General features: G+C 44.1%; 1 protein-coding gene across 3 annotated transcripts in view; it reads right to left on the bottom strand.

The window, feature by feature from the left end:
* Positions 1–1,517: 1,517 nt before the first annotated feature.
* The window catches only part of LOC144946510 (PDZ and LIM domain protein 3-like), a 134,681-nt gene continuing 112,974 nt past the window's right edge, over positions 1,518–23,224 (bottom strand). For all 3 annotated transcript variants that reach the window (XM_078875465.1, XM_078875462.1, XM_078875463.1), the window contains 3 exons: positions 15,947–16,143; positions 9,919–10,039; positions 1,518–6,747 (listed from right to left, as the gene is read on the bottom strand). In XM_078875465.1, coding sequence (XP_078731591.1) covers positions 6,558–6,747; positions 9,919–10,039; positions 15,947–16,143 — 508 coding nt within the window. In that variant the 3' untranslated portion in view covers positions 1,518–6,557. The remainder of the gene's footprint in view (positions 6,748–9,918; positions 10,040–15,946; positions 16,144–23,224) is intronic.

Below are 23,224 nucleotides of genomic sequence, written 5' to 3'. Positions count from 1 at the left end.
CAGGGTTGAAAAGCAACAGTTTTTAAACGTTTTGTAGTTGGATATTTTTTTTTATCAACCAATCCAAGGAGGCAGTATAGATCGCAGCTTTAATTTTTCTACTAAGACGGACAAATATAAAGATGGGTTTCATATCTGATATCAGTGTCCAATGATCGCATTCATATCGGAGTGGATAGCTCGAGGGCTCTCAAAGTGATGTTTTCATGCCAATGGATATGTTTCTTGGGTGCCATGGTGACGAGATGTTAACTACCTCGACTGGTATACAGGAGGGCGTGGGTTCGATCCCGGCCCTGACGCGTGTATTTTTTTAGTTTTCATGTCTCTCTCCCCGTGGTGGCGTGGATTTTTCTCCAGGTTCTTCGGTTTTTCCCTCCACATTTAGAAACATGTTTTCGGAGTATTTGGCTGCTATACATTGCCACATGAGAAGCCACTTCGTTGGGCTATATGTAGCCAGGTCGTTTCTGAAAAAGAGCTACGTAGCTTAGTGGGCCTTACCTGGTAAAATACGAATTTTGTTCCTCTATTTTCAATGATGGTGAATTGACAAAAAACAGCTGTTGCTTCGTCAATGTTTGATTGTAACCCACTGTTACATTTTCGAGCCATTCTTTTCATATATTTCAGATGTTGAAATGATTTACTTCCTCTAGATATTTGCCTTTAAAATAAAAGTAAAACAATTTTGTGTATCTGGATGTCCGAGCCATCTGCGCTGAATCCATCCATCCATCCACCGTTTGTCACCATGAACGCACATCGGCTCCCTGATAACCGCGCTTAGAATTTTAGACAGCGATTCGAACTGCGTTGGGATGATGTGAAAGATAAAGTGTCTGCCTACAAAAATAAACAGCTTGAGGAATCTTAATCAGCAGATAGCAGGCGAATTCCAAATAATCCCAATTGGAACTCTCTCAAATATCGATGTGATGTTTATCGCTAATGCAACGGCAAACACGTTAAGGTTTAATGATGAGACTCAAACTATAACAACTTCATATTACCGTGTGGGCGTGTGTCCAGTTGTATTATTCAAAGAGCTGTATAACTATGAAGTGCAATACTCGGTTGATATACCTTTGTAATGTGTAGACATCTACTGGTATGTTCCCTTATATATTGTAAAAATAGGTCACAATTATGAGATTGTTATCAAATGTGTGACATGATGAGCAGAAATGAGGGTTACATTGCCAATTGGTTTCATCAAGACTGTTGCACAATATCAAACGCGAAACATAAACATCGGTGTGGCTTACCCAACTCAGACGGTATTTGGGCGGTAATGATAACGAGTGGGAGACTCATTGACAGTCTGATAGACCTCGTTGGTTACTGGGAGAAGTAATGTGAATGTCTCTAAACCCAGAGGCTTTAATTATATTAAAAAAATACATTTCTTATTGAACACACAATTGGCAAAGCCAGAATAAAACGAACAATGAAGACCACATCATATAAAAAACAAATCACAAATTAAACACTTTATTGCATGTGATGGTGTACAAGTCGTAAGCTTTGCAGAATCATACCCATACATATTCAACAACACCAACGCTTAATGTGTAGTCGTAGGTGCAGAAATTCCAACAGAGCACTTGGTTCAATTTAAATATCCCACGACACACTGTCTCAATGAGCAATATTGTTTGCTTACATCAATTAGCATTGATCGCTGATCCATAATCTTTAACTCAAGTTTGTGAACTGGGAAAATAACTTTAAGAATTGTATTTCACCTCAGCCTTTTAAGCACACATTTAGAAATCGTCCATAAAGGATGCTGGTTCACAAACTGTACACTGTTGTCATTTACCAGGATGTTTGTGAGAAGCCCGCTTTTGGGCCACAGGTCTTAATTTTCTGGGTGGCCAAAAATGTATTGCAATATCATAGACAGGATTGCTCAACTTAACAACCCAAAACCAAACAAATGCTCTCAACAACTTAACACAATCAAGGCAGAAAAGCTTATATAAAAACAAAATCACCTGTTGTATTTTTCAACAATGGTTAACTCAGCTACTTATAAGTCAACTTGTAAACAGCAAGGCCCTATAAAAAAAAACAAGCAAGAAGCTGTGCAGGGCAATACATTAAGTGAGCCTCTCCCTTTTTCTCAATTAACAGTAGCATGTCAGAGAGCAAAAATCTGTCCTTGCACAAGACAATCGTGCACACACATACACGAACATGGGCCAATACATTTTAGAATCATCCCAACATGTCGGTTTCACTAAAATTGTGGGTGAAGACCAACTGCGTTAACTGGAATAACTTACGACTGCCTGCCAATCGGGTCATCTTGGCGTCCCCATAAATGGAACTTGTGTGTTTTTTTAATAATTCACCTGTCATCAAGCTCAGATAAATCAAGATCGAGTACTGATGAACGGCATGCAATGTGCACAAACGTGCGGACGCGTGGAACATCGTGAAGACAACAACAAAAACACGCTTCAAAGTTTGGCAGAAACTGTTGTGGCAACCGCCATTTGTGACTATCTATTTAAGTCCAGCACAGAACAAAAGAGGGCGGGCAGGGCTGGAACTGTGGGTTTTGCTTAAGAGCGTCAAACAAAATAATATTACAGATGGAATCACATTTGTCACACTGTGCCATTTCCATTGTGATATTTTTAAAAAATGTAAAGGAACATGATAATCGCATTTAAATAAAATCACCAATTGAATCCAAAATCTTTTGATCGGGTTTTCTATCGAACAAAAATCTCAAAGAGAGCCGTGTCTTGCAAAATGCTCACAAAGCACTCTGAAGAGTATTCGTAACAGCATGTCAGGCGAAGTGTAAAACAGCCATTGGCTTCTTTGCAAACTATGGAAATGTGGCAAGGTCTTCATCATTAACATCAAGATATATTGCCAGATTGATGCATTGCAGGCAATTGGTGAAAACATAGATCTGCCACATGGTCTTGGGCTAAATGAATTCACAAGCATACATTATTTCTGATAATTAATCGTTGAGCTTGAAGTTTACTTTTGGACTTTTACACGAATCTCAAATATATGTATATAAAAATTATTTGCCAAAACATTTTAGAATTTCATATTCTTTAATAGGATGTCTTTCAAAAGTGTCGAACGGAACTAGCCATGAATAGGAAAAAGCACATTTACAGTATAAACACACAAACGCACACGTATGTTGGGTGGTCAAAAGGCTTTCGGCAAATAATGAAAAGTAGACACGAGAAAGTTTATTTTGATGGCAAAACTTTGCGAGCGAATCATTAAATGCAACGCGATTGTCATTGTGCATGTGAACAATCGACTCGTGTGCAAGGTGCCGTGTGGGTGGCGTCACCGGCGGAGACGCTGACGACTTGGGGGAGGCCTTCACCCGCCACTGGATTGACCATTTTCTGACGATGAATATTTCTGAGCATTGGCGCTGGCTGTGATCGTTGTAAAAGTAAAAATGGGGCTTTAAACACGAATGTGTTTAGAGTGACTGCTTTGTTGGTGGCAGTGGCGGAAGGAGTTCTCTGCTGTTTAGGATGAAGCGTGTCAACGGCTAACAAGTGAAAATGTTGCGTCCGCGGAACGAATTAATTTCTCAACATGCAATTGCACTGGTCAACAAAAAAAATCATTTTTTTTTGGCCTGGACTTTTGCAGCTGTTTTAGACTAATTTCAGGGTGCTGATTCCAAATCTGATCTCAGATTTGCTCTATCACATCTCATTTTATGCTATCGGCATACCCCATTTTCATTGATTTTACCCGAAATTAACTCTGTCACTTATGATTGCAAGTTGTTGCGAGTCAGTGACTGCTTTAGTGTTAAAATATGGTGCTGTATTTTTAGGATAGTGTGTTTATAATATCATTTTATGTAGATATCCACATTTATTTAATATTTTTCTTCTGCAGTTTTTATTGAAAATGCAATATTTGATATCTCAAAAACCTGGTGTGATAGACAAAAACTGATGCCAGATTTGGAATCAGCACCCCAAAATTACCTTAAAACCGTTGGAATACCTTATGCCAGAAAAAGTGTGTTGACCAGTGTTATAAATCCTTTTGGGCACCCTGTATTAAACAACGTAAACTCATCTAGCGCATCACTTTAGTAAAGCTTGCACTACGTTAAATTTGGAATAAAAAGCCAGCCTTGCTGTAAGACATTGCACGGCACGATGGTCAATACATCCTTTTGTTAGAGATACATTAATCAATGTAAGAAGCACATTTAAGGAAGCCTTCCTCTTTTAAAAAAAAATCACGAAATAATGCAAGAGCATCCATGAATTCCATTGATGTGACAGCTTAAATATAGTAATTAAAGTCGTGGCATTGTTTTACATTGTCAGTGTAAAGCTCTGACTGGTTAACAACAATAAAAGCACAATTTTGGAAGCAGATGACTGCAATTTCAAGCTAAAAGCCGAACTTTGTTATATTTGGTGGAACAGAAGCATGATGCATGGTTCTAATTAAGCAACACACGCTTACATTGCACTGGAGGCGGAGAGGAAAAGAGTGTACAAGCACACTACATCAGATATAAGCACATATGACCTTTGTCCCAACGGGGTGTGCTTATATCCAACTTCTACCATATGACCATGTGTGTTTTAAAGCAAAAGGTGGTATTGTGTCTCATGATCCAGCAGGTCTTTGTGAACAATATTTCTAAAGCCGGACACAAATTTGGGGTGGAGGGGGGGAATATGTCTTTACTTTCCATAGCGTTATATAATCCGGATAATGCGGTATTATATTGCGCCTGAGCTATCGCACGCTGACCATTGGATGCCAGCCTTTAGCGTGTGAGCAACTCCACTCTGATGAATGCACACAGCCTGTGTTTGATATCAAGTTCACGTGGCTGCCTTTCTTAAAAGCAAGCAAAACATCAAAACGGCGTGGAAGAAAGGCTCTTTTTGTGCCACCGAAACCAAGTAAAACTCTCCTCTCCATGACCACAGAGTGACATTTGCGCGCAGGGGGTCAGCCATGTCTCGAGCATGTCTGGCAGATCCAGATTCACCCTAACCTGACCGTGACCCAATACCGTGGCTTAATCGTGGTGAGAAATATGATAGTCCGTGCTATTTTTTAAAAAAGAAATTGTAGATCATTCTATTAAAAACAGCGCATTTAGTGAACTGTGAAATCTCAAAATATTCACGCGGGGCACAACATGAGGATATCCTTCGGATTTATATACCAGCGTTTTATTATTATTACTGATGTTATTAACGATGTTTTAGCGTGACATGCAGTGTTTAATGCATTTCTTATGACAGGCTTACCTCAATTACATTGTTGTTTTTCCATCACTTAATAACACTCCGAGTATTAAAACATAAACACTTTCCAGTTGTATAGACTGGCAGTCGGCTTGTCGTAGTAACATTGTCAAAAAGATAATTCCTTTTCGGTAAACATCCTCGAACTAATTTGGAACGAGCATTCGAATTGGGCCTAACAACTGACAAGAGGACATAAACAAAATGAGCTTGTGATGCGATGCATAGACGTTGAATCATCTCTAGGCTGGAGTTTTCCCCTTACGATCCGTTCATTAACACATTGTATATTTATATTTAGAGGCACTTTTCTCTCAAAAATGTTTCGTAGTTTAAAATCAGAGCAAGTCTAAAAAAAAACATCTCATAGCACAGGCTACGGTACAAATAATACAACGACTTAGAAAACCTCAATTAATTTCGATTATTTCATAGTTGCACAGGATCACTCCGCAAGGCCCCCATCTGTAAAAGCTCAACAGAACCTCAACCTCTGCTCTTTTTTAATATATAAAGAAAATTGAACCAAACTACCACCGTTTCTATAGGAAGACCCAAAAGACCCGATAACAGATGTCATAACTCTTACAGCATTTGTACAGCAAACTTTGGGAATTACATATAGCGTCTTTCCATGAGGGCAGGGTGAACAGAGGCATATGTGGGAGTATGTGTGTGCAGACACAAAGACAAAGATCCCCCATGTAGCCTTCAACAGGCCGTTGGGGCAAGTGTGTTGGAGAGCATCTATGAAGGCCGGCACAATGCAAGAGGGAGTGGTGTGGCCACCCTTTCGTCTGTTTGGTGCTTATGTTTACACACCGCACCAGCTACTCATTTAAGACTGAGCCAACCCAGGGGGTAAGCTAATCGCGACTTATAATTATTCGCCGCGGCCGTCAGTCGAACTGGTGGCCGCGACGCTCATAGCTCAGCACGCTAACTACTACGCTCGTCGCTCGTGGGGAGACAAAGGCGGTCGGGAATGGCGGTGACCACGCCATGCACTTTTTGCCCCGCGCCTTCCTTTACGTAAATGTACGCACGTCGTACTTTCATGTCGTACGTGCCCAACCGTGCTAATCGTCGCTCCTCGCTAACGGCACCTGTCCCGAGGGATCTGCGTGGCTAATTAGGGGGGTGGGTGGGGGGGGAGTCGTTGTCTTTGTTCGCGTGCGCGTGTGTGTGCGTGCACGTGCGTGCGTGCATGTGCACGTGCGTGCGCGCGTGCGGCGCCATCGTTGCGCTGCAGGGCCTCGGCGCCTCTCAATTGTTGGGGAACACGGCCACCACCTCGTAGCCCTCGGGGGGCTTAACGCGCGCCCGCGCGTGCACCTCGCAGTACATGTCGCCCTCCACGAAGAAGTACCCCTTCTGCTTGAGGCAGGCGCCGCAGTCGGCACACACGAAGCATTCCGGGTGGCGTAACTGGTCTCGAACCTTCACCACCGTGCCTCTGCGGGGGGGACGAGGGGGGCAAAAGGGCACGGCAGTGGGTGACGAGCGAGCAAGCGATGCTCTAACCGTCGGTGGAGTGGAGTGGTAATGCAGCGGTTAGCGCACTGCGCTGTGAACCTGGCAAGTCTGAGTTTGATTGCCAGCCATGGTTAACTTGAGTGGTGAGTCATATCTGAATCTAAAACTATACGACTTTTTCATTTTACCAGGTAAGGCCCACTGAGCTACATAGCTCTTTTTCAAAAGCGACCTGGCCACAAATGATAGCTCAACGAAGTGGCTTATCATGTGGAAATTTGTAGCAGCCAAATACTCTGAACGCGTGTTTCTAAATGTGGAGGGAAAACCCGGAGGACCTGCAGATAAACCCACGCGACCACGGGGAGAACACGCAAACTCCAAATATACAGCAGGCGTCAGGATCGGGATCGAACTCACGACCTCCTGTGTACCAGGTGAGGGAGTTAACATCTCGCCTCCGCCGTTCCTGGGCCCCGTGCCTTCACCAACCCGCAGTCATCAGCTCGTGCGGAGGAACTCGATGAATTGTTGCATCACGACACCGCGATACTGTGGGGGGCCTTCATCCAGCAGTGGATTGATTAAAGGTTTGCACTGTAAATCTTAAAAATTCTTGGTTGATCATTGTTGATATTATTTTACGGGAGGATGCTGCTTCGAAGAATTTAGCCAATTCCATGGATTGTGTGTTGGGTATGTGGAAGGTGACTGAAGTAACTAAAAAACAGCGACACATCCGATGGGATAACACTGAAATCCCCGCACACAAATGGATTCAAGATTCCATGCCTTTGGCAATTTGGAATGTGAGATCATTTCTTGCATGCCTATTTTAAAAGTTCAAATATAATTCAATGGGAATAATAATGCAATTCCCATTGAAACCAAACGTAGCCAAATTGTCTTTGGTTATTTCGGTAAAGTCACGTAGAAAGAAAATAAATGAAATAATAGAATACGACGTTTCGATTGCAACACAAGCAACCGTCATCAGGTAGAACTAAATTTGAGAGAGACAAAACACAGACACGGAGACACACTGGCAGACACAACAGAGAGAGACAACACAGAGACACACAGAGAGAAATAACCAAAGAGTAATTCCTGCAGTCACGAAAGCTTCAAATCAAGTAGCCAAATTCATTGTTTTTTTTACTTGTAGTGCAGCCTGCGTTTGTCATTTTCGTATATTTATTTTTATTCTTCACAAAAGATTTTTCGCACACTTAAAATCGATTTATGAAAGTATTGGGTGTTTTTTTTACTTAAGAGAAGCAGAGAAGGGAAATGAGATGGGAGAGAAAAAAAAACAAATAACACAGAGAAACGATCTCCAAGATAAATTGAAAACTCTGAGGTCTACCTTGCAGAAGATTTGAATTCCTACCAGAACCCCAAATTGCAGGAGAAAATGCAGGAGATTTAAATTCCTATACGATGTAGAAGGGCATTTTGAAAGAAAAAAGCTAGAGAATTTCACGTGTCTGGCAAAAGACAGAGACGAGATAAGAGACAGAGATACAGACCGAGAGATGACGCAGACACGCACGCACGCACACAGAGATGGAATTAAATATCACAACCGAGGATGAATGGAGAGAAATGGATTCAAGAGCAGTGATAGAAAAGAGCCAGCCAGACAGACCGACAGAGAGGCAAGGCTGAAACCGGGACAGCTGTAGAAATAGGTCTGTGTTGTAGTAAAATTTACGTTGTGCCCAACGTACATCTGTTTCTACCTTGTGTGTAATTGCTTCCTTGTCAGAATGGGAGCCAGGCAGACTGCACATGGGACCCGGTGTGACACTCGTACACGGGAAAGTGTTTGAAGGACGGGCAAATGGGACGGATGGAAGGAAATTACAAGAATCTTAATTTTAGAACTTTCGTGACTGCAGGAATTATTATTTGGTTCTTTCGGTTAAGTCACGTCTAAAGATAAAATAATAAATTAAATTAAATAATTAAATTATTACAAGAAGTAAAAAATAAAAATGTAATCCCCTCGGCATGCCTGACGGGATCTTTAAAGCCAATGTAATGGCTTACCGTTGTAACGATCATTCCAGACCCAGATGCGGTTACAAAAACACCTTTAGAAAAATCACTACCCTTTTAACTATTCGATTTATTAAAATGAAGTCTATAAAAAATAATGGAATTGTAGTTTACGTTTGAGAGTTTTTTGCAGGATGAAAAAGGATTTTTTTTCCAGCAGGCCATTATAAAAATTGTTAAAATAGTTCAGACTTTTTTCAGGAGGTCACGTGCAATGGAACATAAAATCGCAGACACACGCTTGGCCTTTTACGGCTGTGTTGTTACTCTTGGACAAACATTGGGTCCCTTTAAAGGATTGCACGCGGTTATCTTCCTGTTTGTTTCTACAATCCCGCACAAAATGGCAATGGGATCAAGCAACGACGCTTCGGCGTGGCTGCCCTCCTGGTAACGTTAAAGCCCGCCCCCCTCCCCCATATCTGTGAGGCTCACCTAGGGCACATGGTAAGCCATCAGCCTCCCACTTAGATAACCATGCCCATTCACTCCCGAGCCCCGGCTACATATTGAGTGGCCTCCTGGTATGGCGTTCTGACATTGGCCTCGCATGTTGCTCAAAGGCCCTGCCTGACCCCACTCTGCAATCCACACTCACTACCCAGGTAGCCCTGCCCTTTGACCCGAACCATGAGTGGAGCATGAGGCCAGGACATTTCAAACTGGGCACAAAATCCAGATTTTTTTCTCATTAAAACATCCTTTGCGCCACCAGGGACAGCCTTTCTGTATCTTAAATTGCCCCAACCGGACCACAGCATTTGGTGGCTTGATCATGACGTGGGTAGTGACAGATATATTGCAGCAACACACAACACCGCAAGCAATCCCTCTAGTTACACTTAACACACCGCTTGATTGTGAGTGCATTTACCAAACCATTGTCAATCCACTGCTGGATAAAGGTCTCACCATGCGTTATCAATCATGGGGGTCATTTGACCATACTCCACCTGGCTGTTTAGTGCAGATTGCTGAAGCATGGAGCTACAGGAGTGGCTCAGATATTGTGTGCTTGTATGTTGAACTTTTCTCGCACTGTACGGAGCCAAACCGCGCTAATTGCGAGGTGCGGAGCGTCACGACTTACACAATGCCAGCGTCGCAGCGTCCACAGATTGGCAGCTTCTGTGCCGGCGGGGAGATGGGTCCCAGCTTATTGTTGGGGGCCCTCACTGTACGGGTGCCCGTTGGCCTCTCGGGCTTATCGCCTGTTCACACGACAACAACAACAACAAAGACACCAAAAGGAGCCATTTGGGCTCATTAGTGCTGCGTTCCCGTGAGCACTGGGAAGTGCGTTGGCTCGGTTCCATGACAGCTGAACCTGGGCCTACTTTTTCGGGCGCCCTTCCCGTGTCGTTGTCACCCGGGCTGACGGTATAAACAAACCAACAATGACCAGGTATGGTGGTGAAGTATGGTCAAACAACCCTGCCATCAGGACCGAGTGAAGCTTAGGCAACGACATGGGGATGCCTGCGTGGTGATGGCGATGATGCCCACTACCAGTCACGACGTCACAGGATCAACACGGGAAGGGGACACGTGCACCTTGACATCAATCACCAAGTTCACATTTGGGGGCCATCTTAGTCTGAAAACCATGTGGCTTGAGAAGCCTTCATCCAGCAGTGTGTTTACCATGGCAAATTATGGTGACGATGATGATATGAAGTCTATATCTACCTAGGAAAGCCTCACTGATTCTCAATACCTTTTTTTCTTTAAAATAATCCTGCTTGTAATAATATAAGTATTTTGAGTTATTTAATTCAGCCTGACTCAGCTCCACGAGGCAAAATTTAAGAGGCGTATTAATTGATTGGCAAGAGGCAACCCATCCCTTCCAAAGAAGGGAGGAACATCTTCTAGTATTCACTGAGAGAAATTCTATTGAAGTGACTCAAGAAATATGCCTGTGGTCATCTCCAATTAGTGCCATCTCCTGACATAATTTGTTCCCCTGCTGATTGACGTAGTTCAGAAAGGGCATTCTGTCGTCTCACTCCGTGAATTCCAATGGCACAACTGGTATATCATTTGCGAGGTGAGAAAAACAACAAAAAGAGGTAAACCTGGGCAACCCATGTTTGTAATTGTAATTTTACAAGTTATTTACAACTCTTGGATCTATGCATTGTTTGACAGGAGGCAGTGTTTTGTAAAACAGGAGGGAGGCCAAATTACGTGGAACACCAGGTAGCAGAGTACTAGAAAAATACATTGGAAACAATGTTATTAGTTACAACTCTTCGTGAATCTACTGCTGGATGAAGGCCCCCGCCCCCCATGGAGATTGTGTGACCATACTTCACCACGTTGATTCATGTGAGGATAGGAGGAGGATACGAAACCGGTCGAGATATCACACATCACTGACATTAACCATGGTCGGTGGGTGGGTTCATAGTACAGTGTGCTAACAACTGTGCCACCAATCCAGACATCACAGTGCTGTGTCGTAATTCATCTTCGGCAGCAGCAGCAGCAACCATGGTCAATCCACTGCTGGACAAAGGCCTTTACCAATCCGCCACCATCTCTCACGATCGTACAATGTAACGTTTTATAACACGCGCAGGTAAATGGTTGCGTGTGCTAGTAACTTGCGTCACGTTTCGAGTTTCTAGCGGTACAGTCGAGTGCTTGGCAGCCGAGAGGGAGTCTGTGAGGGTAATGTGTGCCCAGGCAATAAATTCACTTCATTAATGTTCGAGGCACATGGCACCATATTAGTACATGTTTATAAAATGCTTTAGCGCTGTGCGGAAAAATGCTTTTCGCGTACAGGTATGTATTGCTTCAAGCGTGTGCAGAGAAGTTAAAAGCGTTATTAAGCCGCATCATCTACAAAATAATATACATTTCCTGCATGCTAATGCTTAAACTTTGAATAATTTCGCGTGTGATTGAAATACTGGGTGGTGCAGTGGTTAGTCCATTGAGCTACGTGGGTTGTTTGACCATCACGAATATATAACAATAACAAATCAGTGGTTTGCGTCCCCAGCAACATAAGTATAAAATATGGCCACGGATAACATCAGTGGTGAATCATATCTGAACCAGTCCTGGTCCACCGTGTTACCAGTCCATACTGACCAGCGTAGTATGACCTAACAACCCCCCACGACAGAAATACAATCAGAAGTGGATTGACAGGGGGGTGTAAATCGTTATTTCTGAATATATTTTTAGGGGTCCAATCAGTCCATCATCCTTCAGAGGTGAATAAAATAGGTACCATTTTGTGGCAATTCAACGCTGTCTATTCTATGGAGAGACTGGCTCCTGCCAAGGGAATGTGGAATTGGCTCAAGGGCCTCATTGAAAGAAGGAGATGTGCCGAGTATGTTGTTTTTATAAACTTTTTCAGCTTAAGAAAATGTAGAGAATATTAATCTTACAAAAATTATCTTGCGATTTCCAAATATGGTTATTTTAAAATGTAGGACCTATGGAAAATCCTGGGATATTTGGGGAACGTTTACGAGGATATCATTTAAAATGCTGAGTTTCTTTCATGCTTTTAGTCGCCGTGTTTTTATTTTAATGAGTATGAATTAAAATCCAGACGTGACTTGTACGTCCATTTCTACTCCTTAAGTTTATATTCAAGTTTAAGAAATCTAATTACACGAGTCAAACAAACCTGTTCAAGAATTTGTGCAACTGTAACTGAATTTAAAAGTGCATAGAGTTGGTATGCCTTTGGGCACATTTGACATTATTTTAAGATTCAAATGCAATATTAAAGTTTAAGAAATTTCCTTTTTTCTTCTCATTTATATGGATATCACTGTATATAACATTTTATAGGAGACTCACGGGATTCATGAAAGTGGTGGGATTTAAAATATAACTTTGTTCAAGTATTGAAAAGTGGTATTTCCTTTTACTCAATGACATATTATTTCATAAAGTTATATACGATTCCACACACATATATATGTGCTTGATACATTTATAGTTATATGTTCGAATTGTTCTTTAGCCTAACAAGTTCTCACCGAGTCTCTACTTTTTCAGGGATAGTGTCCAGAGAAAGCCCAATTCGTACAAGTAGACAACACTCCAACTCCTAAAAATGTAGGGATGTGACCTACTTGATGCACTGCGTCCTGCAGGCATCTCATTAGCCAAACAAAAAACTTTAACATTCATTACAAAAAATAATGTTAGGTTTCGTACAAATGTCTATGAACAAATCGGATCTCAGAAGCTGCCTGGGTCTACCAGGTATTGTAGGTTATGACTGCAAGATGACCGGGACATTACATGAGAGCAATGGAAACTTGAATCCATCTGTGCGGAGCTTTGAGCGTTAACTCTCAGGTGTGTGGGGGTTTCTACGGTTATTCTTGTCTCGTCCCGCAAGCCAAACAGTTATGAATGGCAAGGCCAAACATTCCGATGCAGGACCCTCCTTAAAAGGAGCCTTGAGTCTCAGTAACGTCTTTCTGGGTAAATAAATGGCATTATAGTCGTATTGTTTATCTTCATAATCCTGGGGCTAGCTCAGTTCATCATCATCATTATTTTCCCCGGGTGGGTAAAACGAGTACCACCCCAGCGAGGCTACACCACGTTTTTTTTTAGAAGCAGACATGAAGGGTATTGTTATTAAAGCCTGACCAGATTTAGGCCCATGAATAATTTCACGAGAAGATTCATAAGGTTTATCATTTAGACACAACGTTGTGCAATTTATTACACGCTGTCAAATGCATTTAGGGGGCCAGGGTAAATCTTATTCAATCGAAACTTTGAAGATCAAAGCGCACTTGCGTAACAGTTCTGCGGTAAGCACGCTCAGTGGTATCCCTCAGTAGTTAATTTGGCGAGTTTACGTGCGCTTTGAAAATAATTGACCAGATTCAGCGGGATAAAAATGTCCTTTAAAAGAAAAGAAAACGCACTCCTTCCATGCAATGCATGGGACCAACAACCTGGTATGACGCATCTGCGAGAGACATTCCATCGAATGGCACTCTGCGAGCCCTGCCCTTCTGCTCAAGCTTTCTCTTCCGACGGTCTGACGTGACCCCCGCATACCACGCTCTGCCATCGGCAGGAAACAAGCTGTCAAGCCAATTAGGGTCAATCAGTTTTCCGTCTGCGCGAGCCAGTGAGCGGCGGGGGGGGGGGCAGGAGTACATGGTGCTTTCTGGACTGTTGCCCTCAGACAATTCAACGGTGCAAAGGGAGAATTGTTTAAAAAAAAATACACTGCGATTTTTTTTTCCAACGCAGCATGCACATTTCGGTAAATGCAATGCTTCTAATCAAGGTGGGCTGACTACCCAAGACGGTCGCAGCCTAGTCCACTGGTGACTGTACAAACAATGCATGACACTAAATTCGTGTTTTTCCCCAGCTCTGAGAATTAAACACCATTTGCTCGACTCTCATGTGAAGAATGTTACACTCTGTGTTAGAGTGTCCCCCAACCGTGTGGACAAGAGGTCCCTTCAAATAAGCTCAGACGTGGCTCAGCGGTATCCACTTCTGCAGGCTGTCCTCTTACTCAAAGGGTCACACAGCTCCGTGAGAGATCCAAATGGATTATTTTTCTCATTGCATAACATCAACGGCATCAATGGAATACAACTGGGAATAAACCCCTGTCTGATAATGATCACAGGTGGGTCGCCACCAAGATAATATTCCAGAATCCTTGCGGTCATGGCACAGCACTCTGGCTCAACCACTATGTGGCTTCTGCTACCCAGCCACCTCTTACTCGATGTTTACCGCAACTCACTTCGATCAAATCACCCAGAATGCACCCAATCTCATCAGATCTCTGAAGCCAAGCTGGCTTGAGCCTCGATTGCGAGCGAGCACAACGTAAGATGTTGTTATAGGCTGCCGTGGTGGTAGGCGGTGGGCAGCAAAATCCATTGTTGCGCTGTACTTCTACGCTCTTACATCTACGTTCCTGAGCTTCACAAACCCTGCACTGACTGGCTCGGTGAAACGAGGCCAGAATCCAGTCGTGGCTGGACATACTTAGTAAACTTTCTTTATTTAACAAGGTAAAGTCCACTGAGCTATCACCTCTTTTTCAGAGGTGGCCTGGCCACATATAATAGCTCATGGGCGTGGATTTTATCATCGCATGTGGAAATTTAAATTAGCAGCCAAATAATATAAGCGCATGCTTCTAAATGTGGAGGGAAAAACTGGTGGACCTGGAGAAAAACATCCACGCGACCACCACGGAGAGAGAGGACACGCAAACCCCAAAGCCGTCAGGCTCGGTGATCGAACCCACGAAACCTCCTGCGCACCAGCCGAGGGAAACGTCATCTTTTTTTTTACTTAAAATTTTCGTGACTGCAAGAATTCATATTCTTGGTTCTTCCGGCAAAGTCACGTAGATAGAAAACAAAAAAATCTAAAATATTAAATAAAACTAATAAAATACATTCTAGATTTGAAGCTTTCGTGACTGCAAGGAATCATCTTCTTAGGTTTTTTCGGTAAAGTCACGTAGAAAGTAAAATAAAATAAAAACAAAAATCACGACGTTTCGGAGGCAACACAAGTCTCCGTCATCAGGTGGGACCGTCACAGCCAGATTAGCTGTATCAAGTGAGGCAATGATTCAAGATGTAATCCCTTAAAAGCGAGTTGAGGGGGGAGGGAGAGGGAGGGGGGAGCTCATCAGACTATGGTAGCCAATGAAAGGAACGTATCGGGAGGGAGGGGGGGCGAGGCCAAAAGGGTGGGCGATAGACGTGGAAGCGCTTGTGCGCAAGCGGCCAATTACTGCACACGCCAACACAATGGAGCGATTGTGCGCAAGCGGCCAGCCACTGCACCCGCCAACACAATGGGCAGAGAGGAGGAGGGGAGGTCTAATACACATGATAGACAAAAGAACGAAAATGATGATGGGTACAAACTTAGGGGGAGCTCATCAGACTATGGTAGCCAATGAATGGAACGTATCGGGAGGGAGGGGGGGCGAGGCCAAAAGGGTGGGCGACGGACGTGGAAGCGCTTGTGCGCAAGCGGCCAATTACTGCATTGGTATAAACATGGGCATTTTCGTCATCTCCCTCGCCGCGCGGACGCGGCGGCGCACGGCGTGAAGCGCGGACGCTCACCGTTGTACTCCAGCATGTCCTGCAGGAAGCGGAAGGACGTCGACTGCTTGGGCTGGCTCTCCACCTCGGTGATGTCGAGCAGCATCTTGTAGACGTCCGACTCCGTGTCGACCTCGCCGCCGCTGCTGCTGGATCCCGCGCGCCGAGCGGCGCCGACCGCGGCTGCCGCCGTCGCCACCGCCCTCTGCGCCTCGTTGCTGCGGAGGAAACCCGGTCGTGAACTTTGGGTCGAACCAAACGGAAGTTCTTTCGAGGCACGGGTCGCAACTCGGTGCGGTGGGGAGCGCAGTTTGTGTTCTAAGCGAAATGAACGCGGCCTCCCGATTGGCGCGGTTGGCTACGTATGGTGCAGAAAAAGTTCAACACGCGTACGCACGTACAACGCAACTTCACGTGGTACAATGCAAAGGGGGCGCAGTTGCGTTTTAATTTAGATGAACACATCATTACAACATACAATCACAATGCAATTTGGATGCATATTGCATCCAAATGTGACCTCATTTCAAGATGATGTACAGAAGTATGGGGCATAGAGAGAGGCAGTCGGTGTTAGGTCTCTGAGGGAATAGGTCTCGATCTGAGTATACGAGCATCTATGTTAATATTTCGGTCTCTATGTAAGTGTATGGGTACGTATGTAGGTGTGTGGGTCTCTACGCGAGTTTATACAATGCAATATTCACTAGCAAAGAGTCCACATGCTACCTCATCTCAAGTCAAGACGCTGCGCAGAAGCATTGGGTATATTTATTTTATCGAGAGACGTGGTCAGGCAGAGGAAAATTTTAACATTTTGAGCTCTGGACTTGATCAGGCACGGATGGCTGAGGGAAGGGATTTTCAGACTATAAACTCAACTTTTTTTTATTTTACCATGTAGGGCCCACTGATTTTTATAGCTCCTTTTCAGAAGCGAGCTAGCCACAAATCATAGGTCAACGAAACTGACTTATCATGTGGAAATGTACACCAGCCAAAGACTCTAAACGCATGTTTCTAAATGTTGAGGAAAAAAACCGAGGACCTGGAGAAAAATCCACGCGACCACAGGGAGAGCATGCAAACTCCAAATATACCGGTGTTAGGGGTTGGGATCGAACCCAAGACTTCCTGTATTACCAGGCGAGGTAGTTAGCATCTCGCCGCCGTGGCGACCCAGACCACGAAGGCTCACGAGGAGGCTTTAATAGAAAGCCTCGCTAGCAGGAGTGGGGATTGTGTGGAGGGGAGTCGAGCGATGAGGCGAGAGGTAATTCTAGATTTGAAGTTTTCGTGACTGCAAGGATTCATCCTCTTTGGTTTTTTCGGTAAAGTCACGTGGGTAAAAAATTTAAATAAATTTAATTAAATCACGACGTTTCGGAAGCAACACAAGCAACCGCCATCAGGTGTTGACTGCTCCAGCAAAATTAGTAGTCAACACCTGATTTAATTTATTTACATTTTTTACCTACGTGACTTTATCGAAAAAAAACAAAGAGTAGGGGAGAGGTAGGTAAGGGGTGGGTGACTACTGGAACACAGAGACGAGGACTACAATAAATGGAAAATATTGTTGTTTTTTGTCTAACGTCTTCACATGCAGTTGTATTTAACCTCTACGTAAATACTAACTGGTGGAAACCATTCAAGGCAGTCTTCAAATCATCTCAATTTGCGGTCACTTGTAGCAAAGATGAAGTGTAATAACTGTAACTCGCGTGCCTTGCATGGACCTAAATTCCTAAGTCATAATTTACAAATAACAAGCAACCTAAACTGTAATAATCATGTATGCTCTGGGATACTGTACAAAAGTACACACTGCCCTACTTTTGAAAATTAAACGACATGGTCTGTAATATTCACCAGACTATGCTTTGGCAATTAAACACACGAACTTCGAGGTAACAGCAAGACACAAAACATTACATCTGTCTAAATCATCCGTGCTCTCGCTCTTCCCCATATATATACAAATATGAATAGTTGCACGCAAGCAAGCGACATGAATTAAAAGAAAAACCAATGCATATTTTCCACACTTTTTTGGCCCAGCTTCAGAGTGGCCAATGCCCAACAGCTGATTATTTTCCTTTAAAACACCAAAGATGGATCTGATAACCCACCAACGGTAAAGGAATGCATGTTTTTTTAGACAGGGCCAGACATAGCCATCCACAGCTGCCGGGACAGGAATGACAAACACCGCCAGGCCCCTCTCCGTAGAGCAGCCCCTGGATCTCAAGGCTGGAAAATGCTGAATAACTTCCAAGTGCGGCAGCCGCTCTCAGCGTCTGCAGTGGCCACAGTGGCGGCTGGGACACGGCAATTTTCCAAATGCGGTTCCAAGACTCGGGAAAGCACTGCCAAGATGCGTCAAAGGGGGGCTTTGAGTGTTGCAATCTTTCAGAGCAATTTTTCCAAGCTACTGATATCCGCTGTTGTGTTCTCCTAAGGATTTATACAACTAACTTGTCGTACCACATTGCAACTAACTCGATTGTTGTGCTGTAAAAATAATACTTTGATAATATTCTGCCCTTCATCAATCCATTGCAGGTTGAAGGCCTCCCCATGTATGTAAGTTGAACGTCTTTCGCACTGTACGTAGTCAACAGTGCTAATCGGAGTTGTGGGGGAAAGAAAACAAACTAAACACAAAAAACTGTTCTAAAGAAAAGTTTTTAATCCAGATGATTTTCAAGTGCATAGCTCCAGTGGCTGCCTAATATCGGGAGGAAGAGCGCTCCAATCGGCCGCAGAAGCGCATCTGAAAGCGCGCGATGCAGTCGCTGTCTGTTTGATGGGCAGCCAAAAGCCGTGCACCCATGCCATGTCAGTTGTGGGTGGGATGGTCAGTGTGGGTTGGTGACTGACAGAGACAATGCAATGATACAAGTTGGATTTACACAACATCTAAATACAAATGCATCCTAAGACATTGTGTAAAATAGTGGGACGTGCATCGCAGGGAACAGAAGGACTATACACTGTATACATTTAAGATAACTTATTGTTTACACTATGAGACCTCCTTTACCAGTGGAAAAATATAGTAATAGGTTTTTACCCTTTCAACTGGTACAAAAACTGACACCTTGTTTTCAATAACCACAACACAAGCAGTCAAAATGCGCCTTTTGGCGGCATCTGGTCAAACGCCAATGGAGACTAGGCTTTAAGAAAAGCTGTCTCGGGTGTGGACCAATCAACTTCAAGGACAGTGCATATCATTATCATCATCAGAGTTGTTTCTTTTTGTTTGCATTTTGACTGCTTTTGTTGTGGTTATTGCAAACATCATGCCTTGTATAAAGGTGTCAGTTTTTGTACCAGTTGAAAGGGTAAAAACCTATTACTATAACTTATTGTTTTTATATGAATGTAATAATTCTACATTCATTTTAACTGGGATGTGTTTTTATATTTAGTTTCCACTTCATTTTGAGTTTCAAAAATGAGATTGTTACGCGGATGATGAGACAAATTTTATTCCACTATTTAATTGGCGCTATGTACCTGATCTTGATTTGAAGCTTTGGTGACTGCAGGAATCCATACTCTTTGGTTCTTTAAGTAAAGTCACGTAGATAGAAAATGTATAAAAAAAATATCACGACGTTTCGATCGCAACACAAGCAACCGTCATCAGCTGAGACAAACACAGCAGGAGAACTGCTGACGTATACCTGGTTTGTGTTTGTTGGATTGACCGTGGCTGATGGTGACAATGATGGCAAACTATTATTTGGGAAGCTCCTAAGAAGCCACGACCATGCCAACTTTTAACCTCGGCTTAAAATTCTGAAACCTTCGAACATTAAATCAGTTCTCATGCTGTTGAATCTTTTCGCGTCAACAACACAAGTGATGCTTTTAACTCCCGCCGATCCATTCTCTCCCAGAACAATAAATCAAATCCAAGGTCACGGAAATATCTGCGCGGCACGTTCAGTTCGGTGGGAGGCACGTCTCTTGCCCGATGTGAAAGGGTTTATACGCAGAGGCATGCCAATGGCATGAGTGGGTGGAAAGCGCCGTGGCTGCTCGTGGCGCGCTGTTGGGATCAAGTCACGCAGACATAATAGCAGCCCTACAAGTCCTATAAAAAGACTTGCTCACTGGAGGCAGGTAGCCAATGAACGTGGCATCTCCGCTGAAAAGTTCCGTCGCTTTCAGTAAAATGTTCATCTGCGGGGCATCTACGAGGTAACTCAAAGACACCCGGGCATCGATGGGAAAGTGAGCCAGTGGCTTGGCTGCATTCATGTTGTAAGATAGGTAATGTTTTAAAATGTTGTTTTTAAATGTAATACCGTAAGAACCATGAGTGGGCCGAGAGCGCCAACGCTAATCACATTAATGAGCGCGAGAACTTCTGCGAAAATCGCTTGCATAGCCCCTTCTTGGAAATACTGGGGGTTCCCTGCTCGTAAAATGGGAACTCTATGTGGTTTAGCCTAACAGTACCCTTGTTCCATTCCCAAATTCATTGGCATCCCAGCCACAAGTGGCATTGTGCGAGCACATTTGGCGTGCGGCACGTAGTGAGACAACTGACAAACAAGCATGGCGAGTTGGGGTGACAAGTTGGTGCCACGAATCTGGAAGGTTACATGACTCTACGCTTGTTCTGGCATCCTCACCGAGTATAGGGTACGATGATGCCACCATTCACTAGTTCACAAACACACGCAATGGAAGGACCACAAATCCTGGTGGTGACGTGCATTAGGGTAAACATCCAACAACAAAAAACCTCCCCTTTCATTAAGCTTTGAATTGCCAAGAAACCGTTAAAATTATCGAAATATTTACATTACGTTTTTGTAAATCATACTGCCTTAAAAGGACAGATATATAGCGGGCAACATTTCGGGCAATGGCCCTTTTTTCTACATCGCTCATAAATCAATTCTTCATTGCAAAACATTTATGTGCTATGAAGAAGGGCTATTTCCCAAAGCGTCACCAATTATAATTTTTTTAATTTTAATGCCACAGTGTTATTGACGAATGCGTAAAGTTTTTTGTTGTTGGTGCTTGCGTGTGCCGCTGCCACGCAGCCCAGCCAAAATAATTTATTTCGGCTTTTATTACAGCATTCCAGTTTCAATCGCAGATCAGCAGCGCGAATACGAAGGCCAGTTTTCATAAACATTTTACCCTCTTGCTGCTAATACTTTTCCACGAACGGGGAATGCGTTTTCGTGAAGCAACTTCTGCTGCCAAAATGTCGTTTCCCTCTCTTTCCGAAAATGTGCAAAAGTTTTATTACGGGAAGATATGAGCGAGGGTTGCTGGAAGAACCGAGTGCATTGGGGGAGCGCACCAGTCCCCTGGGCCCTGTTAATAACACTGTGATAGCGTTTTAAAATGTACGTACAGTACATCCGTCAAACATTACAGAGGCCTTGAATATTCGGTAATGCGCGCTCATGTTGAAGAAGGGCACTGAGAGGCAAGCAGTGTCATTCACAGCAATGCCAAGACAGCAAGCGGGAAGAGGGTTGCATATTGCAAATTAACCTTTAATTACTCTTTGGTTATTTAACCTTTAATTGTCATGCCCCAGTAAACATGGAACGGAGGACGCTCGCTCCACCGTTCCAAGGACACGCCAGAGTTGGCCCAACATTGGCACGTGCACCGGCACGACTGCGTACATGTTCGCAGTCGTGCCAAATCGCTCTCCGATGTGTATTCGGATTGTGCCGTCCGACGTTTCACGCCACGTGCTGAAGGCTTCTTCAGGACCACATCAGAGAGCTTAGCTAATCTTGCAAAAATTGCACCGATTGCAAAACTTGGTTTTGGCACACGGATATTATTGATTGTTTTTTATTGCCCAGAAAAGCCTCACTGAGTGTCGAGTTTAATTTCACAAAGGGTCCCATGTGTGTGCTTGACCAATTTCATTTAAAAAATGTTGCTTGTACACAGAAACCAATAATAATACTTTCAATATAATGTCGCAACGTTCATGCCAACAGCATCCTATAACTCTGTACATAAATTATATATAAAGACCAAACTATTACTGGTAGGAACCTCCTGATTACACCAGCCCACAGGGGATTATTGTGTCCGTCCGTCGTGCATCCAAAAATGGGAGGGGTGGGGCTGGGTGGAGAGGGGAGGGTGGGGAGGGGCTGGGTGGGGAGGGTGGGGAGGGGCTGGGTGGGGAGGGGAGGGTGGGGAGGGGCTGGGTGGGGGTGGGAGGGGTGGGGCTGGGTGGGGAGGGGAGGGTGGGGAGGGGCTGGGTGGGGAGGGTGGGGAGGGGCTGGGTGGGGAGGGGAGGGTGGGGAGGGGCTGGGTGGGGGTGGGAGGGGTGGGGCTGGGTGAGGTGGGGCTGGGTGGGGAGGGGCTGGTCACCCCCTGGTGCCCTTATAAAAGTCAACGTTTAACCTACTCACGCCGGCTTGTGCCCGCCCTCACAGTCGGGCATATTTGCGGAATACACCACGCCGCCGTTGACCCTGACCATTGACCGAGCAACCCAACGTCCCTAGCAGCTCCCTCCGCAGCAGGAATGTGTATACAAGGGCCACACGTGTGGCGTGAAAGAAGCTCAACACACACACGTACATGCCAAGAGAATGAAAACCCTAGTACGACCAAGCAAAAAATAAAATAAACATATTAAGAAATGGCACCAAAACAAAAAGTACAAACAAACAAAATAGTTTTTAAAAAAAAAAGTACTCAGAGAAAGAATGCTCAGCCTACTTACTGAACTGCCTCCTGGTATGAGCAGGGCAACTCTTTGCCTTGACCTATAGCACCAGGCGATGTCAAGAAGAAAGTTGTAAATCAGTGTGTACCAACCCGACCGTGACATTTGGGTTCAAAAACACGGTGGAGGACGACAAACACTGCACAAAAACTAAATAAGCAAGGAGAGATGCACGCTTGAAATTACGTTGAGAGACAGAAAGAGAAACACGTGGATTAGAGAAGGCACGCAGGAACTACCGTTGCCTGTTCACATTCCTCACCCTGGTCTACAAATCCCTTCATGGTCTTGCCCGCACCATATCTTGCCACGCTTGTATCTTTCCACATCGCTTTCTCATCCTCTACGCTCTCAATCTTCGCTGTCTCTTTCTGTCCCTCCGTCTCCTTTCGCTCGATCCACGCTTTCAACTCTCTTTCTCTTCTCGCCCCCCTTCACTGGAACAAAATTCCCCCTCCACGTGAATCAGTCACATTCGCTCACGAGTTTCCGCTCCCCCACTCAAAGCCCACGTGTGTTCTCTAGCTCACACCACGGCCCCTGAATATCCCCTTCAT

This window comes from Lampetra fluviatilis, chromosome 41, assembly GCF_964198595.1.
Source record: "Lampetra fluviatilis chromosome 41, kcLamFluv1.1, whole genome shotgun sequence".
NCBI classification, from domain to species: domain Eukaryota; kingdom Metazoa; phylum Chordata; class Hyperoartia; order Petromyzontiformes; family Petromyzontidae; genus Lampetra; species Lampetra fluviatilis.
Note: the sequence above shows the minus strand (reverse complement) of the source record. Positions and strands in the feature narration are given on the sequence as shown.